General features: G+C 31.9%; 2 protein-coding genes and 1 pseudogene across 3 annotated transcripts in view; 2 read left to right on the forward strand and 1 right to left on the reverse strand.

The window, feature by feature from the left end:
* The first annotated feature begins 1,175 nt into the window (after nt 1-1,175).
* Nucleotides 1,176-15,975, forward strand: LOC141446702 (uncharacterized). Its single transcript, XM_074113396.1, has 6 exons — nt 1,176-1,720; nt 4,044-4,321; nt 8,790-8,982; nt 9,971-10,212; nt 10,491-10,578; nt 13,448-15,975. The coding sequence occupies exons 1-6, from the start codon at nt 1,385-1,387 to the stop codon at nt 13,526-13,528; spliced, it is 1,218 nt and encodes a 405-aa protein (XP_073969497.1). The 5' UTR covers nt 1,176-1,384; the 3' UTR covers nt 13,529-15,975.
* Nucleotides 2,434-2,515, forward strand: LOC141447657 (U4 spliceosomal RNA; annotated as a pseudogene).
* LOC141446704 (ADP-ribosylation factor-like protein 3) overlaps nt 13,935-22,703 on the reverse strand; it is a 90,704-nt gene continuing 81,935 nt past the window's right edge. For both annotated transcript variants that reach the window (XM_074113398.1, XM_074113399.1), the window contains exon 4: nt 13,935-14,218. In XM_074113398.1, coding sequence (XP_073969499.1) covers nt 14,174-14,218 — 45 coding nt within the window. In that variant the 3' untranslated portion in view covers nt 13,935-14,173. The remainder of the gene's footprint in view (nt 14,219-22,703) is intronic.

Below are 22,703 nucleotides of genomic sequence, written 5' to 3' on the forward strand. Positions count from 1 at the left end.
ACAAATCAATCGATAGCAAAGTGAAAGTAAACCATTGATAATTTATAATCCAATTAATTTAAGAACTAATTTTATTGTAAAATGTTTCATTATCAATATTTTTTGACAAATCAGTATACTTATTTTTTCTCTTACTATCAGACTCAGAGTAAGTACTGGCAAATTTTCTAGATGAATTTCTACCGGAAATACTTGTTTTGGTCCCCGACAACAAAAATATGTTTCAGCAGAATAAATGTATATAATATAATGTATATAATGTATATAAATGTATATAATGAAGTAATTGATCATTAATAAAAAGTTGTAAATAGCTCAAACTCAGTATTCGGTTTTGGTATTATTTTTTGGGAAAAAATTATAGATACAAATTTCGGTATACTTAAAAATTCATCTACCGAAACAAAAGAGAAATTCAAATTTATCGATATTTTTTCGCTAATAGCTTTAACAATTTTTTTAAAATTTTTGTGTTTTGGCGGAAACTGACAACTGAAAAACATATTTCCGAATTTCATCGTGGCTTCTCACCTTTAACTGTTCAACTTCTGACAGGTTCAACAAATATGTAAACAATTAAATACTTCCTATTTAGAAGAACATTTTATCGATACAATTAGTTTTGTAATAATTGAAAATTGATGAAGAACTCTATTTATTAGATGATTTCTTAACTGTTACGGCAACTGCACCTTATTCATCTTTTAAGGTAACTAATCTTATTCTTTTACATATATAATACACATATATACTTATTTTTAGTTTTTCCTTGATTCTGGATTCTTTTTGATAGTTGTATTTTCTTGACTACAGTACTTTCAACCAATTCCGGCAATTTATCAAACTTCAGGAAATTATGCAACTTATACTTGTCGCAGTCCCCAGTTTTATTGGATAAAACGAATCGGATTCTAACGAACACTATTTCATCAATGATTGGATAAAAAATAAAAATAAATAAAGTTAGTTGTTGCATGAGTTGTCACAAATTTTTCAAGCTTAAAACAGAAACCACTTGGAAGAAGGAACTCAGTTCATTTACGATTATTTTTAGCTGAACTTCTATTTTTAAAAAGCGGCTAAAAATAGCAGCAAAACTATTTCTCTCTTGAAAAATGTTTATAAATTTTTAAGAATATGAAACACAAGCAGTGGATAATAGTGATACCTTTACAATTAATTTTTATCTTTACTCTTAGCAGTTGCGTAGATTGAAGACAGGTGTCGCTAGTGCAGCAGGTGGACATGGAAGGGGAAGACGTCTTTTAGTAATTGTATTTGAAATCGTCCAAGAAGTTAGTGAAGTCAGTTTGTTGTAAGTGTGTGATAGTCTAAGAGTTAGGGTTTTGGGGGTACCGGTATATCTTTTTTGTAATACGTAGAAATGTACTACGCAGTGTTATTTCTTTTGTTGACCACTAATTATGGTTTGTGTTCCGAACATGACAGTCCACTGTTTGAAGCGGCTAGGCTATTGATGCAGAATGCTGGAAGTAAAGAAGCTGGTGATATTGGTGGGTTGGCCAGTTCATTGATTAAAGGTTTGGATCCTTCGTTGTTAGCTGGAATGTTAGAACAAGTTAGTGGTAATGATGGAAATGAAAATAGTAATGATGGCGGCGGGAGTGGTCCGTTGGATTTGATCGCATCTTTAGCACCGTTACTCCTTCAACAACAGGGACATAAACATTCCGAAGATCCTTCTTTGGAAGATGTTGAGGTAATTTATCATAAATCTTATATTAACGATCTTCAACTTGTAGCTCATCCTTTTTTTCTACAAATCTCAACTCTGTTGATCTTTATTTGTTATTAAGCAATAACGGAACTATGTTCTCGGAACGTAACTCTTAGTCATACATACTAGCTCTCGGTAGTATAACCTACATAAGTGAGAAGTGAACCACCTTTTCCGGAAGACTATCAATATCTACTAAATATCTAAATCTTATTAGTGCAACCAGTTTTGTTTTAACTAGGACAAATTCTTGATTTTCAACCATCATAAGTGAATTGATTCATCACGTTTCTGTTACATACGGTGAGGTAGTTTGTTTAAAGCTTCCCCTTGTAGGAGGAAGAATGAACTGGCCACTTCTTAAGGAAACAGCATCCCTCCTTGCTGGAATACAAACATCCCCAATATAACTATGGGAGAAAAGCGGTCTCGGTCTTGGGATTAATAAACTCCTCGAACTCAACTCCTCCTAGCTCAGTGACGGTTACACTTAACTGAGGTTTCACAAATCTGTCTTAGGCGTGTGCAGGTGACACCCTCAAATCATTCATTATAATCATAACTAGAAAAAGTTCAAATTCTACATTTATATTAGGTGCTACTTGACAAGATGCTTTTTGACATTGATCATCCGGAAATGAGACTTACTTAATCGATTTTTTCGATTGAAACTTGTTAATCTGTATACATGTTGATCCGTTGCGCAGTGGCAATATCGTAACCAATGAAGGTCTCCTGAGGTGCGATCATTGCTAGTTGAAAACTACCTGCAAAGCTAAGATGTATTGTTGGTTTAGTGGGTTCGATTCCCCGGTCTTAGGCCTTGGATTTTATTTGATGGTTAATATGAGAAATTTACAGTAAAGTATGTTTGCTAGTCGCCTCCGTCCACGGTAGATGGACGTTAAGCCCCGCTTGAAAAAATAGGCGATTACTTATTGATCCGTTGCCTTAATCTGAAATATTTTCCCTATTAAATTCATTTTAGAGCTCTTAGGATGAGGCAGGCTTTTGAACAAAGTACCATTTTTAATGGGCTCATCGCCTTATAATAATAATAATAGATACTTTAACTTCATATCAATTTAAAAAATTTAGTGTCCTATGAGTGGTGACGTTAAGTTGCCGTTCAAAATCATTCGTAAATAACAAATTTACTGAACATTAATGCATGCTTTATTTCCCTTCCTTTTTCAAGGAAATTATTATTTTTAAGTCTTCCTGAAAATGACTGTTAATGGTTTTATCTTATCTCACTTTCGTTGCCGCTGCGAAATGAAGTCACACTTCCCACAGTTAAGTACCTGTAGCCAGCATTAGTCCCTTAGTTAAGTCGAATATTGAAGTATATTCAAGATACTTCTCTTTATGCCCTTTGTTTTCGATCAAATGAGCTGGTAATAAGAGAAATTGAATTCCGGATATCTTCCACAGTCAGGATAGAAAATGCTGACGATTTAAGTACCTTAAAAGTGGAGTAAGTACAAACCCGGTTCTTACAAGTTTGGACTGACGTTTAAGTTTTTGATGCTGTTTCTGATAAATAACTTTTATCTCATTTTGTTTTTTAATTAATTTAATTGAATAAGTGGAATTACATAATTTCAATTCAATGCTTCTTAGCAAACTTTAATCGATTCCTTACATAAACATAAAAATCATTGTCATCTGCTAAGACGTGCAAGAATGTAGCAATATAGTTGTTGGAATTTAAAGCAGTTGGTCTTCCTACTTAGGGAGAAGGTTTATTTTCGGTTACCTCTGTCCCCAGTAAATAAAAGATAAAAAACAACGTAATTTCTGCTTTACTGAAAGGATATTTCATTTCGTTTGTGCGCTTTAAGGCATTTGAATATCTCAGCAGCTCGAAGATCGACTAAGGGAAGTCGTGTGAGTGGTCACACTACTTTTGTTATTTGCAACTTACTCGAAAACCATTGCAACTGATGATTTCAGTTTTACAGTTGAACTGTAGTTTTATGGTTAGTCCACTGCGTACTTCTGCATGCATTAATGAAATAATCATAGTTTTTAAATCTTGAATCCTAAGTTTTGTATACTATGATTTTTACTATGAATAACTGTTGTTATGATGATATACTCGTAGCTCTACATTAAACTTCACAAACTTATTTTTATAATACCCTGAAGAAGGTAGTAACAATTGCCGAAACGTTGGTATAAAGCAAAAAAGTTGTTTTTATTTAAGACCGCACCACGATATTCGCCAAAAATCATCTATGAACAACGGTCGAAATAAGCCAAAACCATCATTTGTATATTATATTAATAAATTGTTTTCTAGGGCCATGAACAATTTGATAGATTAACCAGCCTATTGCCAACGGTGATCCAACAAATCTGGGAAGCGCTGAAATCGTCCGGTGCATGGGGAGAGATCTGGGAGAAGAGCGGTCTCGGTCAAATACTTGGCCTGTTCAACGGACCCGAAGGTAGGCTAAGGTTAGAGGCAGCCGTGCGCAGTTTGGAAAACCATCAGTTTCGTAAAAAATGGTTGAAATCCATGGTGGCGTTCGTCATGGAGTACGTCAAACAGCTGGCTGATCCTGGTATGCAGAAAAGGTTTGTGTTGATTAGTTTTTTGATCTATTATTTGGGGTACAGAATTCTGTGAGAAGGTGTGTGGTTAGAAGCTAAAAATAGGTGGGGGAAAACAAACTATTTCCAAGTGCTTCACGTTACCGGTTCTGTTGATGCCCCTTTATTACGCGCTTCTCTGCAGTTAAACAGCTGAGTGCGTAATAACTTACAAAACTTCATTGATCTTGTAATTTTGTAGCCTTTCTATTTGTTAATCAATTTTATAACTGACCTATCATGGATCAGGAAAATACCGGTGTGTTTTTCAAGTTTTTTTTAAATCTTGAAATTTCAAAGCTAATTAGTCTCCCACTACAAATGATTTTGTAACATTTATTTGATGATTTGCCAACTACGTAGCCTTGTATCCTAACTGATATGATATGATGCTAAATGCACTCTTTTCAATTGTATCTGTTGACACAGTATTGTGACACGAGGCGTATTTTTGCTGCAAGTGTTTATTCTCTCTCTCACTCTCCCGTAACCCCTTTAACAAAAAATAATCCGCCCAGAAATAATCACTGCCACATAGTTATAAAAAAAAATTTCAACGTTGGGGGGCCCCAAAGTTGTGTTTGTGCCTTCATATCAAATTTTTGTTATATTTTCCCGTAAATATTAATCTGATTCCTGCCATCTAATAAACCTTGACCGTGCCCTGAACAGCTTTACTCTTCGCTGCCACTGAAGGTTGCGTGTTGGGCGTCAGGTGGCGTCTTTTTTAAATACTAGTCAGCTGATCATAGTTGCATGTCCATGACCATCCAGAACAGGTTATTCACCTTCAACTTTATGCCAACAAACTTTTTTATCCAATTGCTAAAAAAATTGCTTTGTTTTTTTTTCCAAAAGTAATTGACTATATTTTTATTTCTTTATTGTTTTCATGTTTGGACAATTAAAAGATATGTGTTAACAGAAAATACCGGTAAGAGGAGGGAATATTTCGATCTTATTGAAATTTTCAATATCGATTTTCGACCAAAAATATCGGGTTATAAGTTTCGGCTAAAAAAAGCAGTTCTTAGAGAATAAAGTTTTTTTGTATTTTTATATAAGTGAAATCTCCAGCTCATACATGAAATGGTACATTTAGGTCAAAAGTTATACATTTTTTTTTTTAGATACCCTCAAGCGACTGTCAGTAAGTTTTACGCCATGATCAAAATAATCGATTTCATCTATTGATAGCCACTTTTTTTTAAAAATACGATTTCTTTGAAAAGTGTTCTTCTTCGATTATTTTGAATTCAATGTTTACTTTTACTTTCTGCAAGAGAAGGTATTTATACCCACAGATTTTAAAATTCCTCAGGAATTATCCGATTTGAGGACCCGATCCAAATGGAAAAGTGGTTTTTACCAATGATTTCTCTTTCTTTTGGTTCAAATGCATGTTCCGTTGTAAGTAGAAATTTCAAATTCAACTAAGTTTCCGCAATATTGTTTTTGTTGAAATTGGTTCTTCGGAACAACTATTTTGCTGTATTGTTTTATCAATTTCATAAGATTTTTCGTGACAGGTCTCATAATTTTAGTTTTTCCAAAAATATTAGTTACTTTAAAATGAAACCTTTTTCAAGTAAAATTCGATTAGGGACCAAATATTTCTCACCTTTCGTCTTTTAACGTCTATAATTTCATTCTTGTTCTTTTTTCGAAAATAATAGTAAGTTTAAAGATAATATTTATTGGGAAATTTCCTATTTTGAAATATTTCAATGACTGCCTGGGCCGAATTTAACAAGATTCTGCCAGATGAACAAATGGGCTTTAGGGCTGGCAGAGGCTGCACGGATGCTATATTTACTGTTACTTCTGCTATTAACATTAACCTGAGGAAAGAAAAAAGTCGCCTCTTTCTGATATTCGTTGACTTTCATAAAGCATTCGATTCTGTTTCTCACGATAAACTGTGGGCAAAGCTCCATTGCATAGGGGTTAGTGCTAAACTTATTAGGCTAATGAGTCAACTTTACAGCAGAATTAGGATTATGGTCTCTAAAGATAATGTGCTTTCAAACCCGATCTCTCCCTCCAAAGGAGTGCTTCAGGGCGAAACTTTAAGCCCTTTACTGTTCACTCTTTTTATCAGCGACATTATTCAGTTTTTTCGGGATAATGGAGCAGAAGGGATACGCATTAACAGCAGAATAGACCTGTTACTCCTCATGTATGCCGATGACATTGTCATTGCGGCATACTCATGGAAAGATGCCCAATCTAAACTTAAGTTGTTAGAAAAATACTGCCAATTAAATGACCTAACCGTAAACACCTCAAAAACCGTTATTGTTCCCTTTCAAAAATCGCCCCGTATAAAAGTAAAGACTCTGACATATTGCAACGTGCAACTCCAAGGCGCAAAATCATTTGTTTATTTAGGTGTCCCCGTTTCCAGTTCGGGCAAATTTAAAGTAGCGTCGGATCATTTTACCGTGAAAGGCCTTATTGCGATACCCAGGGTAATGCAGATGCTTTCTTACTATAAATCAGATGAATGGGGACCCAAGATACTTCTTTACAAATCGATTGTTTCTACTATACTGCTTTACTGTTCTGAGGTCTGGGCCCCTCATTATGTGGAAATTGTGGAGAGAGTACAGTTGAGGTTTTTTAAAACCTTACTGCGTCTCCCACAAAATACTCCGAATCATTTTGTGCGACTGGAGGCGGGCTGCATTAGTTTAAGATCTCTTGTGTTCGACAGAATGCTGAATTACTGGTATAAGATTCTCACTATGTCGGATGACTGTTTACAGAGGGCGTGTTATTTAGAGCTCTTCAGACTGATTGATAACAGAGTTATACGTTTTAATTGGGTACGCTCGCTTAGAGACCAGCTAGTTACCATTGGAGCTCAGGATGTCTGGTTCTCACAATCCAGTTTTACTCTAAAAGAAAATATGCTCAACTTAAAAGAACAGTTTAAAAACCATTGTTTAAGCAAAGATGTGAATGCCGCTATTCATTCTAATTTTAACAGTTATTTTAGAAATATTAGCACTTTTAATATCGGTGAAAATTACCTACTTTTTAAAGTTCACATCAATAAATTAAGACTGATTGCTCAAATTCGCCTGGCTAGCTGCAAGTTCCCTACATTGTCTATTAAAGGAAACAAATGTAAATTTTATCCTGAAAAGTGTTGTAATACCTGTTTCACTAACAGCTCAGATAGTCTATCACATTTTATTGTCAATTGTCCGTTTTTTAACTCAATTCGGGAAAAACTTATTAGTAAATATTTGAATGATACCAGTCCCCTGGAATCTCTATTAACTATCAAAACTATTGAACAAATTAACGATATCTACCATTTTTCGCTAAAGGCTATTGAGAAAAAAACCAAAGCAATTCAGATAGTTTTAGGTCAAGCTGACTGAACATTTGATTTAATAAACATTAACTGAACAGTGTTTGTAAGACGTTTCATAAATGTGTTATTTTTTGATACCACTACTACCGAATTTTAAATTGCTCGTAGTCACTCATTACCATTAGTCCAACCGTTCAACTTTTACTCTACATCTCCACAATATTATTAAACTAGTATTTTAAGTTACGTATTACTTTATTTTTCTTTTTCTATTTTATTATTATTTCTGTAATTTCACAAGGATAATCATTTATTTTGTACAACTATGTGTATATTGTCAGACTCCTCTGCAAAGAAGATGTACCTTCAAAAGCAAATAAAAAATTATTATTATTATTATTATTATATTTCAATGTTTATGTTAATTATATTAGTAAACTTTATTGGATATTTTGGTTTTATTACCTTCTATTGTCATTTTCTAGATTAGCGTCATTTTCCTTTTTACTGTGTATTGTTAAACTTATTTTATTATACAATTCAATAAGTTTATATTATGGTCGAGTTATTTTCTTTGTATGCTGTTTGTAATTAATGAACCGTACTTAATGGCTGACAATTACTTGTTGTTTTAAAAGCGTAATAACCAACCTATTCTTTGTTAACACAATAGATTTTTTTTTAATAACAAACAAAATCCTAAATATTCAAAAAATTGTGATAGCATTCCTGGGAATGGTTTTAAAATATAGAAAGAAAGCAAATGTACCTGGATCGGCATAAGGTAACGGGATATTTGGGGTCAGTGGCCCGCCCGCCCTTGCCGGGATGTTACCATTAATGTCGTCATTCATAACTCAGATCTGACTTGACCTTGGGGCTCTTGAGTGATTTTTTTTTCCTTTCCTTCTACAAAAAGAGGAATGAATGTCTTTCTTAGAATACCTGTGTAGATAAGATAGATCTAGTGTTGGAATCCGAAGATGTTGCCCCGTTTTTAGTTAGCAATTACATTTTTACGGCTACATTGGTAGTGTCCAAAATCTTCTCCATTCCCTTGAACTTATATTGCAAACAATCTTGTACAAAAATTTTATATTAATTTCTTTAAAAAAAAAAAAATTACAGATATGCATCGAATACAGCATCATTTATTAACACAATGTTACGTAGCCAAGGTTATAAACCCAACGAACTGTTCATCAAAGGCCAACCGTTTGAAGAATCATTGATACGAGTTATTGATTTATTTTGCCAAAGAAATTTTGGAATGACCGTGGATTCAGCAAAATATATAAGACCAGCGGCTAAATATTTTAATGTAAGTGATTTTATCTTTGTTATACGTAAGTGTAATTTTTTTTGTGTTACTCGTTAAGGTGAGATAGTGCATCTGAACAGCATTTAGTGTGCGGGGGGGGGGGAATGGGCAAGAGTCATCTGAAAATTTGCAAAATTCAAGTTTAAAAGATTTTAAAATAATATAATTATAGTCACTCGAACAATAAGTCAGATATATTTTTATGTAGAAAATGTCGAAAACAAACATCAACAACAATAAATACTAATAAGATAGTTTTGCTCATCATTTTCGAAAGTTTTTCTCAAAATTTCAGCGGTATTATTAACCAACCATAATAACACTCTGAACAGCTGGATCACCAGGTTTTTAGACATAGAATGTCGTCCTCTATCTATAATCCTCTAAATCTTTAATTTATGGTGTACAGAGAGGACACAGGGGGGATCAACAAATAAGCAGTTGCTTGTGGAAGACATGTGGAAAATTTGCCAAACCGGAACTTACATCGGATCCAAATTTAATTAATTAACTCACTACAGAACAATTATGCAACATGGCTGGCTGAATGCCTTATCTCATTAAGATAAAGTTTTGAGGATCTGATCGAATTCTTTGCAAATTAAAAAATTAGAAGAAAACGTTTTAAACATTATTAAAATGGAAGAATATATATATATTTATCTTTTTTCACAATATTATATTTAGATAAATTAAATGATATTTGAAAATGTGGTTAGGTTGGCAGCGCTGGATATCTTCGTTTTTATTCGTAATTGTGCGCATGTTTATTGTATCGCTGACCGGTTTTAGACTTAAATCCAACATTATTTCATTAATCAGTTTAGTATAAAGATTTTGATTTCAATGACGTTACTGTCTCGCACTACTAGCAATGCCCACTGATAAAAATCCCCTTGGAGCCAATAATCTCAGATGTTGACTCGTTTCAAAGAGTTCAACATTTTGAGATTCATGAATCAATTTTATCATTATTTTAAAACCCCAGGATCTGGTTGGCGTTGGCCGAGGAGGTGCTGCTGTTTCCACAAATTCTATCCGAGAAACTGAGGACAAACTAGCGGATATGATCAATCAGGAAGTACTGGAGGGTATATTGCGTGTCTGGCAAGCGCATAAGTACACGGTGAAACATCATAGGTGTGACAAATATTTGTTATGCGTGCTGAACAGGCCGGGAGTGAATGCCCGTCGATATACTGTGAGACCTGTGGTCACTAAAGCTGCAAGGTAAGTGGATATGGAACAATTCTTCGAGTAGAAGAACCGTTAATGATTTTTCACTTTTTCGTAAGTGGCAAACTCAATTTTTCTGAACTTCTGTTTGCGCATGACACTTTAATCTATAACTTTTATTTCAATAAGTGTTCTAAGAAAAAATAATTTGAGAGCAAAAAGCTTCATTTCAAATTTCTCATTTTATTATCGTCCCGTAGTTATTACAAACTCCATAATGTTTATACAAATATGTATAGAAGTGTTTAATTTGTTTTTTAATTCCTGTGCAGCATTGTATCAGCGTGGTTCCTATCCGGACAGACGGGAAGTTCGTTCCTGTCGCTGTACGACGCAGTGGTGGAGAATTATGATTGTCAGGTATGCCAGATATTAATTTTGTTTTGTTAATTTACAATGAAATAACTTTTGAGGGCCGCTATTAAAGATTCATCATTAATCATGGCGTCCAACAATTATAATCTTAAATCATGCATCAAAACAAAAAATAGTTAAGATGATAAAACAAATAACACTTGGAGTTTTTAATTAAAATACTTTTTATTTAGATAAAATGAATTTCTTAATTCTTTTTTAACGAATTTAAATTTATGATTTTGTTTAGCGGTATTTTTATTTACAGAAAGTTAATAAATTTCTTTTCGTTTAATCGAAAAAATAATTGAAATTGAAAAGTGTAATTTAATAATTAGAATTTGCAATTCTAATTCAGTTTCATATAATTTCCGAGTTAAAATCGAGGTTTATGTATGATCGCAGCGCATCGCGACTTAAAAGAGATCCACATGGCTTCCCTTTTCCGGTAAGGTAGCGCCTCCATTTTAGTCGCCAGAAGGAGAATCCCTTCCTAGTCTAATTCTACTTTGAAATCCTAGGATCGGGAAAAGGATCTTCTCGTTTACACAAATGCTTGGAAATACCCATCAAGTACACCAATGAATTTTCAAGAACTGTCCTAGAGTAACCATTAATTTTGATAGATCCCGAGTTTTTACGTCTGAATTTTAGGATTCATAGTTAACATTGCTTGTTAGTAATGAACAAGGGAATCATGAACAGTCAATGCTTTACACGTTCAATCGGGCTGATATTTTTCTTGACTGATTCAATCAAAATCAATCCTCCATCAATATTTTGTCAACCTTACACACAATCATTCCAACTGAGAGTTCAGTACATCCTCTGCGAGATGTCGGAAATGGTATTTAATATGGATAGTTAAAAAAAGAAAAGCTTTTGTGCTGTAACTGCAGAGCTTGTAACTCGGAGCAAATGCTGCGAGAAAATTTTAATTTTTTTGCCAAAAAATAATGCTATAAACAATGTAATTCAAATTGTGTAAGTGTGCAGACAAACTTTTAAAAAACAGCTCAAATTTAGTAATATATTTTTGAAGTTATTTTCATCTTAAAGACCTCCAAATGTTCTCTAAATTTCGTGTATTACATCCCATAAAAGCCATCTAGGAGAGAAGGTACGTCCTTCCTGTGGGTCAGACCCAGTCATCACAGAAATCTTCTACCCAAAATCCCCACCATTTTTATATTTCCGGAGTGTTCACTTTGCTCTTAATTTTTTTAAAAAAATTATTCACTTCCTGCATCATTGTTGAATGGCTTAAAGATGTATTAGGATTATTTATTTTAAAAACTGGGTTCAATTAATTAAATATATTTATTGATACATTTTAAATTTCTCTTAAATTATGGACGGAAAATTCTGTTTAGAAATACACAATGACTAAAATAATTTAACAAGTTTTTTAGTCATTTTAAGGCTCCAACATGTTTCGTTATTCAACTTACTAATCATAATATGATGATGTGAAACATATTATGTTTCATTAGTAGTCATTAATAATGTTTTTTTTAAAGCATTTTAAATTACTACTCTACGTTGAAACTGTTTTTCGGATTCTTAATTTTCTTCTTCTTTATAGAGCAAGAGGTACCTTGGGGCTTGTCTGGGCTAAGGATGTCACTTCTCGGGGAGGAAAAACCAAGGCCTTGAGAGCTTTACCTGTGGAGTCTCTCTCCAGAATTAAGAGTCTGATCAAAAGGACAGATCTGGAGGGTGAGCTTTAGAGTGAAGGGAGCCACAATAGATCCAAAGGGGTCGCAGGTGGCGTAGGCCTTGGGGCCGCCCTAATTTAATATATTCTCTACTCTATGGGCTTGGCAGATAATAGCCTTTGTAGGTTCTGTCAGGAAGAGGAGGAAACGGCACTGTACGTGCTGTGTCTGGGCTGAAGATGTTACTTCTCGGGGAGAAAACACCAAGGCCTTGAGAGCTTTACCCAAGAGTCGCTCTCCAGAATTAAGAGTCTGATTAAACGGACGGATCTGGAGGGCAAGCTCTAGAGAAGGGGAGCCACAATAGATACAAAGGGGTCGCAGTAGCGTAGGCCTTAAGGGCCGCCCTATTAGAATCTTATCTTATGGGGTAGCTACAAGGGATTGGAAGGGTGTTCACACTCTCAAGCATTCACCATATTTTCCAAAGAAGAGTCTTTGGAGAAAGGTGCGATAGTAAGGGAATTCTGAGGCTCCTATTGACACCCATAATTTTGGGGAACCAGCTTCTGGATGATCCTAGGAGCGAGGCAGCTTTTGGACTAGAAACTACGAAGGATTCGTACAATAAATACATTTTCATCCGTTAGTTGAAATTTTTGTTATCAATAATAAACCCATTGAATACAAAATGTATTCGTTATTATTTCGATTAAAATATGCACATTAGTCGAATCCTTCAAATAATATCCTGGAGTGGATATCTGGAAGGGGGCAGCCATTACTAACCAACTCTTCCTGGAACATCCTGGAGAGCCTTGGAGTGGGACCTAAATATACCCTTCTGTATCCGTAGAATCATGCGTTTCTTTTAATTTATGCGAGTATTCTCTAGAATATCTGGGTAGGCTGTAAAGTGGAGAATTCCTGGACTGTTAGCTCCTCAGTTTTCCTAGACATTCTCTAGAGAACGGCATAGCGTAACACAAGTAGTAGGGGTAAATGAAAAGCCTCTCAACGCTTTTCAGGAGTTTACGGAATTCGGCTAAGTAAACATTCTGATAGATCATCAAACATAACCTATAAATAGACTGAATTGAAAGGTCAACGTTGTTTTCTTGTACAAATACTTGGCTTACAACTTGAGTGTATTGCTCTTTTTTCTCATTTAAATGTTTTTTTTTTTTGTTTAACAATATTTGTGTTTGACCTTCCAGACTGAATTTCCAGCCGATTGCATGGGATTCCATGAAGAGGATAACAGATTTACAACAGAATATGCTCACAATGAACTGTAAACAAAAAAATTGTGGTAGAATAAATTAAAACAATTTAGGAATAACAAAAAAAAAATAGTTCAATTGTTTATATTATTAATAAAAATAGCCTCATTGGTGAACGTCAGTTTGTAACTAACTAATGCTGACTTAATTCGTTCCAAGTCTACCAACTTGTGTTTTACTAAATTAATATTTATCGATGTGTAATTTTATAAAATGACTTAATGTTGGTATTAGTTTCGTTTCTCGCTACACTTTTGTTCAATTTTTGATAATTTGTAAATTTGAACGTTTTCATTACTTACAAAAGTATGTAATAATAAATACGATATCGTAAGTGACGCGTGCAACATTTTTCTTTTATATATGAAACAATTTGTAAAATATCAAGTAGATTTAAAAAAATGTTTTTTAAAAAAATATATAACTTTTTTTTTATATATATTTCATATTTAAATTTGCAATATTATTTTATCAATTATATTGCTCGAAATCCTAATACTATTGGTGCGTATATTAGTTTTTCAAAATTTCCAAGTATACATAGTTCAAGAAAATTCTTTCTTTTCTTTTCTTTTATGCTTTCTTAGATGAGTGTGCGATGCGAAGATTCAGTAATGAATATTTTTTAAAGACGAAATGCTCCTTGTTTAAGACTTTTAACTATTTCTTGCTTCCAACAGTTTGTGCAATCCATTCCATCCCTTCCTATAAATAAACAGAAAGAAGGTAAATTATGCAATGCCATCTGTATTAATTAAGTTAATATAAAACATGCTACGATTTTAAACAACTTTTTTTGAAAAAAAGAAAAAAAAAAAACAGCTGTTTCAGAAAAGTTTTCAATGCTTTACGTATTTTATTTCCCCATAAACATTTGGTAAATTTGCGATATAAAAAAATGTAATTATATTAATCGATTAATCGATTAAATAAATGATTCATTAGTTGATGATGTCATTTTGTCTAAAAGAAATAATATCAATTTGTAAATTTGAAATAAATTCATCAACAGTATAATGTTTTTGAGAATAAGCTGTCAAATCTTTTAAAATATTCGTCAATTAATGATTTTCAAATATTCATGTCTTTTTCACATATATTTTATACGAGATAATTATGCAATGTGCATCTATATATGAAGTCTCATTAATACATGAAAGTGAATAAGTGGTACGATATAGAAGGCATTGTAATGGTGCAGATTTTAGATTTTTTTTTGGAGTTTACACCAGCTATATCCGCTTAGAGATCACCTGATTCAGAAAAGTGGTTTTTAAAAAATGTTTTTTTGCAACCATATTAAGGTTTTGATCAAAATCTGACAATAGGAATGTGTCGTCTTGAAACGATCTTCTTTGTACGTGGTGTTTAAAAGTGTGTACGAGTAGATCCATAATTTTTAATAAAAGTATTCCTGGAAAATCGATTAAGGGATTCGATTTTTTTTTTTGGAAAAGAATCTTGTAATCATCTGGTTATGCATACCTCCAAGGTCTCAATTTTGTATACTGTACTGCCAAGGCCTTCTATATAATTTTATTTAGAATAAAAATTTGGGGCAAAATTCCGATTTAAAAAAAAAGAAAAAAATCGACTGAACAGAAGTGCGATTTTATTGCATAGATTCGTCAATATTTTGAATTTTTTTTCCCGAAAACGACTCCACCGATTATATTACTTCCCTAGTAAGTTAGATTTAACGTTTTGACGAACTCTACGGTAAGAACTTAATATGTCTCGAAATGTTTGAAGTATGAACAAACTTCAGGTAAAGAAGTTAGAGAGGCTGTAAACTAGAGATAAATTATTGATTGGACTCAAAAACCAATATAAGCAATAAAAATAAATAGAAAGTTACGAAAGAATACAAATCTTATCTTGCCTACTTATTCCGCTATAATTTCATTTTTTTATTTATTTTTTTATTTTCTGTATTTTTATGCAGCCTAACCTTGAAAATACATTTGAATGCTTATTCAACGAATATTTAGTAAAATTTTACAGCTTATTGCTTGAAGTGAAATAGGGCGTTCAAAATATATATTTTTTAACTTAAAACATTATAATACAGTTTTACTATCTCTCAAAGCCCATCAATTTTGAGTTAGGCCGGCATAAAAATAAAATTAACTTTAAAGCATCACTTTTTTACTCCCAACAGCTCATCTCAAACCTCGTATTTCTCTGTGAAAATTCGAATTTGAAAATGGGAAACACACCACTTAAAAAGCAATCGAAAAGGTTATTGAATTATTATTATACGATTATTTAAAATTACCTACTTTGTTTTGAATTTAGAGCAAGTGAAGTGTTAACAAATAATAGATAGATTTCTTTATTTTAGATGAAGTTAATATAAATAATTTATTTCAATGTTTTTTCTTTTCATTTTTTTATTTTATTTGTATATTATTTGTTTACCAATTTATTGTTAAAAAATATTAAAAAATAATATCTTTGTACACGTGTGTGTTTATGTTCCTGAAAGACTATAGTAACCTTCAACAATATCCCAATAACTACTGTGACGAAAACATTGATATTGATGCCACTTATAGAGCTTACTCGCGATTGATACCAGTTATAGAGCTTACTATTCTCTACAATTTGCTAAAGAAATCATTGAATTCTGATGAATACGAAAAGAGAAACAAGCGATTGAAATTTGAAGCTATTTGAAAACCAGCAAAATTTAAACCTTCCATATCTCGATTACTATTACCATTAAAACTTCGCGATTTATACCAGTTATAGAGCATACTATTCTCTACAATATGGTAAAGAAATCATTGAATTCTGATGAATACGAAAAGAGAAACAAGCGATTGAAATTTGAAACTATTTGAAAACTACCAAATTTAAACCTTCCATATCTCGATTGCTATTACAATTAAAACATCGCGATTTATCCCAGTTATAGAGCATACTATTCTCTACATTTTGGTAAAGAAATCATTGAATACTGATGAATACGAAAAGAGAAACAAGCGATTGAAATTTGAAACTATTTGAAAACTACCAAATTTAACCCTTCCATATCTCGATTACTATTACAATTAAAACATCGCGATTTATCCCAGTTATAGAGCATACTATTCTCTACAATTTGGTAAAGAAATCATTGAATTCTGATGAATAGGAAAAGAAAAACAAGCGATTGTAATTTGAAGCTATTTGAAAACCAGCAAAATTTAACCTTCCATATCTCGATTACTATTACCATTAAAACATTGCGATTTATACTAGTTATAGAGCTTACTATTCTCTACAATTTGGTAAAGAAATCATTGAATTCTGATGAATACGAAAAGAGAAACAAGCGATTGTAATTTGAAGCTATTTGAAAACCAGCAAAATTTAACCTTCCATATCTCGATTACTATTACCATTAAAACATTGCGATTTATACCAGTTATAGAGCTTACTATTCTCTACAATTTGGTAAAGAAATCATTGAATTCTGATGAATACGAAAAGAGAAACAAGCGATTGAAATGTGAAGCTATTTGAAAACCAGCAAAATTTAACCTTCCATATCTCGATTACTATTACCATTAAAACATTGCGATTTATACCAGTTATAGAGCTTACTATTCTCTACAATTTGGTAAAGAAATCATTGAATTCTGATGAATACGAAAAGAGAAACAAGCGATTGAAATGTGAAGCTATTTGAAAACCAGCAAAATTTAACCTTCCATATCTTGATTACTATTACCATTAAAACATTGCGATTTATACCAGTTATAGAGCTTACTATTCTCTACAATTTGGTAAAGAAATCATTGAATTCTGATGAATACGAAAAGAGAAACAAGCGATTGTAATTTGAAGCTATTTGAAAACCAGCAAAATTTAACCTTCCATATCTCTATTACTATTACCATTAAAACATTGCGATTTATACCAGTTATAGAGCTTACTATTCTCTACAATTTGGTAAAGAAATCATTGAATTCTGATGAATACGAAAAGAGAAACAAGCGATTGTAATTTGAAGCTATTTGAAAACCAGCAAAATTTAACCTTCTATATCTCGATTACTATTACCATTAAAACATTGCGATTTATACCAGTTATAGAGCTTACTATTCTCTACAATTTGGTAAAGAAATCATTGAATTCTGATGAATACGAAAAGAGAAACAAGCGATTGTAATTTGAAGCTATTTGAAAACCAGCAAAATTTAACCTTCCATATCTCGATTACTATTACCATTAAAACATTGCGATTTATACCAGTTATAGAGCTTACTATTCTCTACAATTTGGTAAAGAAATCATTGAATTCTGATGAATACGAAAAGAGAAACAAGCGATTGTAATTTGAAGCTATTTGAAAACCAGCAAAATTTAACCTTCCATATCTTGATTACTATTACCATTAAAACATTGCGATTTATACCAGTTATAGAGCCTACTATTCTCTACAATTTGGTAAAGAAATCATTGAATTCTGATGAATACGAAAAGAGAAACAAGCGATTGTAATTTGAAGCTATTTGAAAACCAGCAAAATTTAACCTTCCATATCTCGATTACTATTACCATTAAAACATTGCGATTTATACCAGTTATAGAGCTTACTATTCTCTACAATTTGGTAAAGAAATCATTGAATTCTGATGAATACGAAAAGAGAAACAAGCGATTGTAATTTGAAGCTATTTGAAAACCAGCAAAATTTAACCTTCTATATCTCGATTACTATTACCATTAAAACATTGCGATTTATACCAGTTATAGAGCTTACTATTCTCTACAATTTGGTAAAGAAATCATTGAATTCTGATGAATACGAAAAGAGAAACAAGCGATTGTAATTTGAAGCTATTTGAAAACCAGCAAAATTTAACCTTCCATATCTCGATTACTATTACCATTAAAACATTGCGATTTATACCAGTTATAGAGCTTACTATTCTCTACAATTTGGTAAAGAAATCATTGAATTCTGATGAATACGAAAAGAGAAACAAGCGATTGTAATTTGAAGCTATTTGAAAACCAGCAAAATTTAACCTTCCATATCTTGATTACTATTACCATTAAAACATTGCGATTTATACCAGTTATAGAGCCTACTATTCTCTACAATTTGGTAAAGAAATCATTGAATTCTGATGAATACGAAAAGAGAAACAAGCGATTGTAATTTGAAGCTATTTGAAAACCAGCAAAATTTAACCTTCCATATCTCGATTACTATTACCATTAAAACATTGCGATTTATACCAGTTATAGAGCTTACTATTCTCTACAATTTGGTAAAGAAATCATTGAATTCTGATGAATACGAAAAGAGAAACAAGCGATTGAAATGTGAAGCTATTTGAAAACCAGCAAAATTTAACCTTCCATATCTCGATTACTATTACCATTAAAACATTGCGATTTATACCAGTTATAGAGATTACTATTCTCTACAATTTGGTAAAGAAATCATTGAATTCTGATGAATACGAAAAGAGAAACAAGCGATTGTAATTTGAAGCTATTTGAAAACCAGCAAAATTTAACCTTCTATATCTCGATTACTATTACCATTAAAACATTGCGATTTATACCAGTTATAGAGCTTACTATTCTCTACAATTTGGTAAAGAAATCATTGAATTCTGATGAATACGAAAAGAGAAACAAGCGATTGTAATTTGAAGCTATTTGAAAACCAGCAAAATTTAACCTTCCATATCTCGATTACTATTACCATTAAAACATTGCGATTTATACCAGTTATAGAGCTTACTATTCTCTACAATTTGGTAAAGAAATCATTGAATTCTGATGAATACGAAAAGAGAAACAAGCGATTGTAATTTGAAACTAATTGAAACCAGCAAAATTTAACCTTCTAAATATTGATTATTATTGTCATTAATACATTGCGATTTATACCAGTTATAGAGCATACTATTCTCTACAATATGGTAAAGAAATCATTGAATTCTGATGAATACGAAAAGAGAAACAAGCGATTGAAATTTGAAACTATTTGAAAACTACCAAATTTAAACCTTCCATATCTCGATTGCTATTACAATTAAAACATCGCGATTTATCCCAGTTATAGAGCATACTATTCTCTACATTTTGGTAAAGAAATCATTGAATACTGATGAATACGAAAAGAGAAACAAGCGATTGAAATTTGAAACTATTTGAAAACTACCAAATTTAACCCTTCCATATCTCGATTACTATTACAATTAAAACATCGCGATTTATCCCAGTTATAGAGCATACTATTCTCTACAATTTGGTAAAGAAATCATTGAATTCTGATGAATAGGAAAAGAAAAACAAGCGATTGTAATTTGAAGCTATTTGAAAACCAGCAAAATTTAACCTTCCATATCTCGATTACTATTACCATTAAAACATTGCGATTTATACCAGTTATAGAGCTTACTATTCTCTACAATTTGGTAAAGAAATCATTGAATTCTGATGAATACGAAAAGAGAAACAAGCGATTGTAATTTGAAGCTATTTGAAAACCAGCAAAATTTAACCTTCCATATCTCGATTACTATTACCATTAAAACATTGCGATTTATACCAGTTATAGAGCTTACTATTCTCTACAATTTGGTAAAGAAATCATTGAATTCTGATGAATACGAAAAGAGAAACAAGCGATTGAAATGTGAAGCTATTTGAAAACCAGCAAAATTTAACCTTCCATATCTCGATTTCTATTACCATTAAAACATTGCGATTTATACCAGTTATAGAGCTTACTATTCTCTACAATTTGGTAAAGAAATCATTGAATTCTGATGAATACGAAAAGAGAAACAAGCGATTGAAATGTGAAGCTATTTGAAAACCAGCAAAATTTAACCTTCCATATCTTGATTACTATTACCATTAAAACATTGCGATTTATACCAGTTATAGAGCTTACTATTCTCTACAATTTGGTAAAGAAATCATTGAATTCTGATGAATACGAAAAGAGAAACAAGCGATTGTAATTTGAAGCTATTTGAAAACCAGCAAAATTTAACCTTCCATATCTCTATTACTATTACCATTAAAACATTGCGATTTATACCAGTTATAGAGCTTACTATTCTCTACAATTTGGTAAAGAAATCATTGAATTCTGATGAATACGAAAAGAGAAACAAGCGATTGTAATTTGAAGCTATTTGAAAACCAGCAAAATTTAACCTTCTATATCTCGATTACTATTACCATTAAAACATTGCGATTTATACCAGTTATAGAGCTTACTATTCTCTACAATTTGGTAAAGAAATCATTGAATTCTGATGAATACGAAAAGAGAAACAAGCGATTGTAATTTGAAGCTATTTGAAAACCAGCAAAATTTAACCTTCCATATCTCGATTACTATTACCATTAAAACATTGCGATTTATACCAGTTATAGAGCTTACTATTCTCTACAATTTGGTAAAGAAATCATTGAATTCTGATGAATACGAAAAGAGAAACAAGCGATTGTAATTTGAAGCTATTTGAAAACCAGCAAAATTTAACCTTCCATATCTTGATTACTATTACCATTAAAACATTGCGATTTATACCAGTTATAGAGCCTACTATTCTCTACAATTTGGTAAAGAAATCATTGAATTCTGATGAATACGAAAAGAGAAACAAGCGATTGTAATTTGAAGCTATTTGAAAACCAGCAAAATTTAACCTTCCATATCTCGATTACTATTACCATTAAAACATTGCGATTTATACCAGTTATAGAGCTTACTATTCTCTACAATTTGGTAAAGAAATCATTGAATTCTGATGAATACGAAAAGAGAAACAAGCGATTGTAATTTGAAGCTATTTGAAAACCAGCAAAATTTAACCTTCTATATCTCGATTACTATTACCATTAAAACATTGCGATTTATACCAGTTATAGAGCTTACTATTCTCTACAATTTGGTAAAGAAATCATTGAATTCTGATGAATACGAAAAGAGAAACAAGCGATTGTAATTTGAAGCTATTTGAAAACCAGCAAAATTTAACCTTCCATATCTCGATTACTATTACCATTAAAACATTGCGATTTATACCAGTTATAGAGCTTACTATTCTCTACAATTTGGTAAAGAAATCATTGAATTCTGATGAATACGAAAAGAGAAACAAGCGATTGTAATTTGAAGCTATTTGAAAACCAGCAAAATTTAACCTTCCATATCTTGATTACTATTACCATTAAAACATTGCGATTTATACCAGTTATAGAGCCTACTATTCTCTACAATTTGGTAAAGAAATCATTGAATTCTGATGAATACGAAAAGAGAAACAAGCGATTGTAATTTGAAGCTATTTGAAAACCAGCAAAATTTAACCTTCCATATCTCGATTACTATTACCATTAAAACATTGCGATTTATACCAGTTATAGAGCTTACTATTCTCTACAATTTGGTAAAGAAATCATTGAATTCTGATGAATACGAAAAGAGAAACAAGCGATTGAAATGTGAAGCTATTTGAAAACCAGCAAAATTTAACCTTCCATATCTCGATTACTATTACCATTAAAACATTGCGATTTATACCAGTTATAGAGATTACTATTCTCTACAATTTGGTAAAGAAATCATTGAATTCTGATGAATACGAAAAGAGAAACAAGCGATTGTAATTTGAAGCTATTTGAAAACCAGCAAAATTTAACCTTCTATATCTCGATTACTATTACCATTAAAACATTGCGATTTATACCAGTTATAGAGCTTACTATTCTCTACAATTTGGTAAAGAAATCATTGAATTCTGATGAATACGAAAAGAGAAACAAGCGATTGTAATTTGAAGCTATTTGAAAACCAGCAAAATTTAACCTTCCATATCTCGATTACTATTACCATTAAAACATTGCGATTTATACCAGTTATAGAGCTTACTATTCTCTACAATTTGGTAAAGAAATCATTGAATTCTGATGAATACGAAAAGAGAAACAAGCGATTGTAATTTGAAGCTATTTGAAAACCAGCAAAATTTAACCTTCTATATCTCGATTACTATTACCATTAAAACATTGCGATTTATACCAGTTATAGAGCTTACTATTCTCTACAATTTGGTAAAGAAATCATTGAATTCTGATGAATACGAAAAGAGAAACAAGCGATTGTAATTTGAAGCTATTTGAAAACCAGCAAAATTTAACCTTCCATATCTCGATTACT

Source organism: Rhodnius prolixus, unplaced genomic scaffold (genome assembly GCF_049639745.1).
Source record: "Rhodnius prolixus isolate KJV_2025 unplaced genomic scaffold, Rpr scaffold_7, whole genome shotgun sequence".
Lineage (NCBI taxonomy): Eukaryota > Metazoa > Arthropoda > Insecta > Hemiptera > Reduviidae > Rhodnius > Rhodnius prolixus.

Coding starts and splice junctions, on each gene's coding strand:
- LOC141446702 (XM_074113396.1), top strand. CDS start 1,385: ATGTACTACGCAGTGTTATTTCTTTTGTTGACCACTAATTATGGTTTG. Junction 4,322..8,789: donor GATCCTGGTATGCAGAAAAG/GTTTGTGTTGAT, acceptor AAAAAATTACAG/ATATGCATCGAATACAGCAT. Junction 8,983..9,970: donor CAGCGGCTAAATATTTTAAT/GTAAGTGATTTT, acceptor TTAAAACCCCAG/GATCTGGTTGGCGTTGGCCG.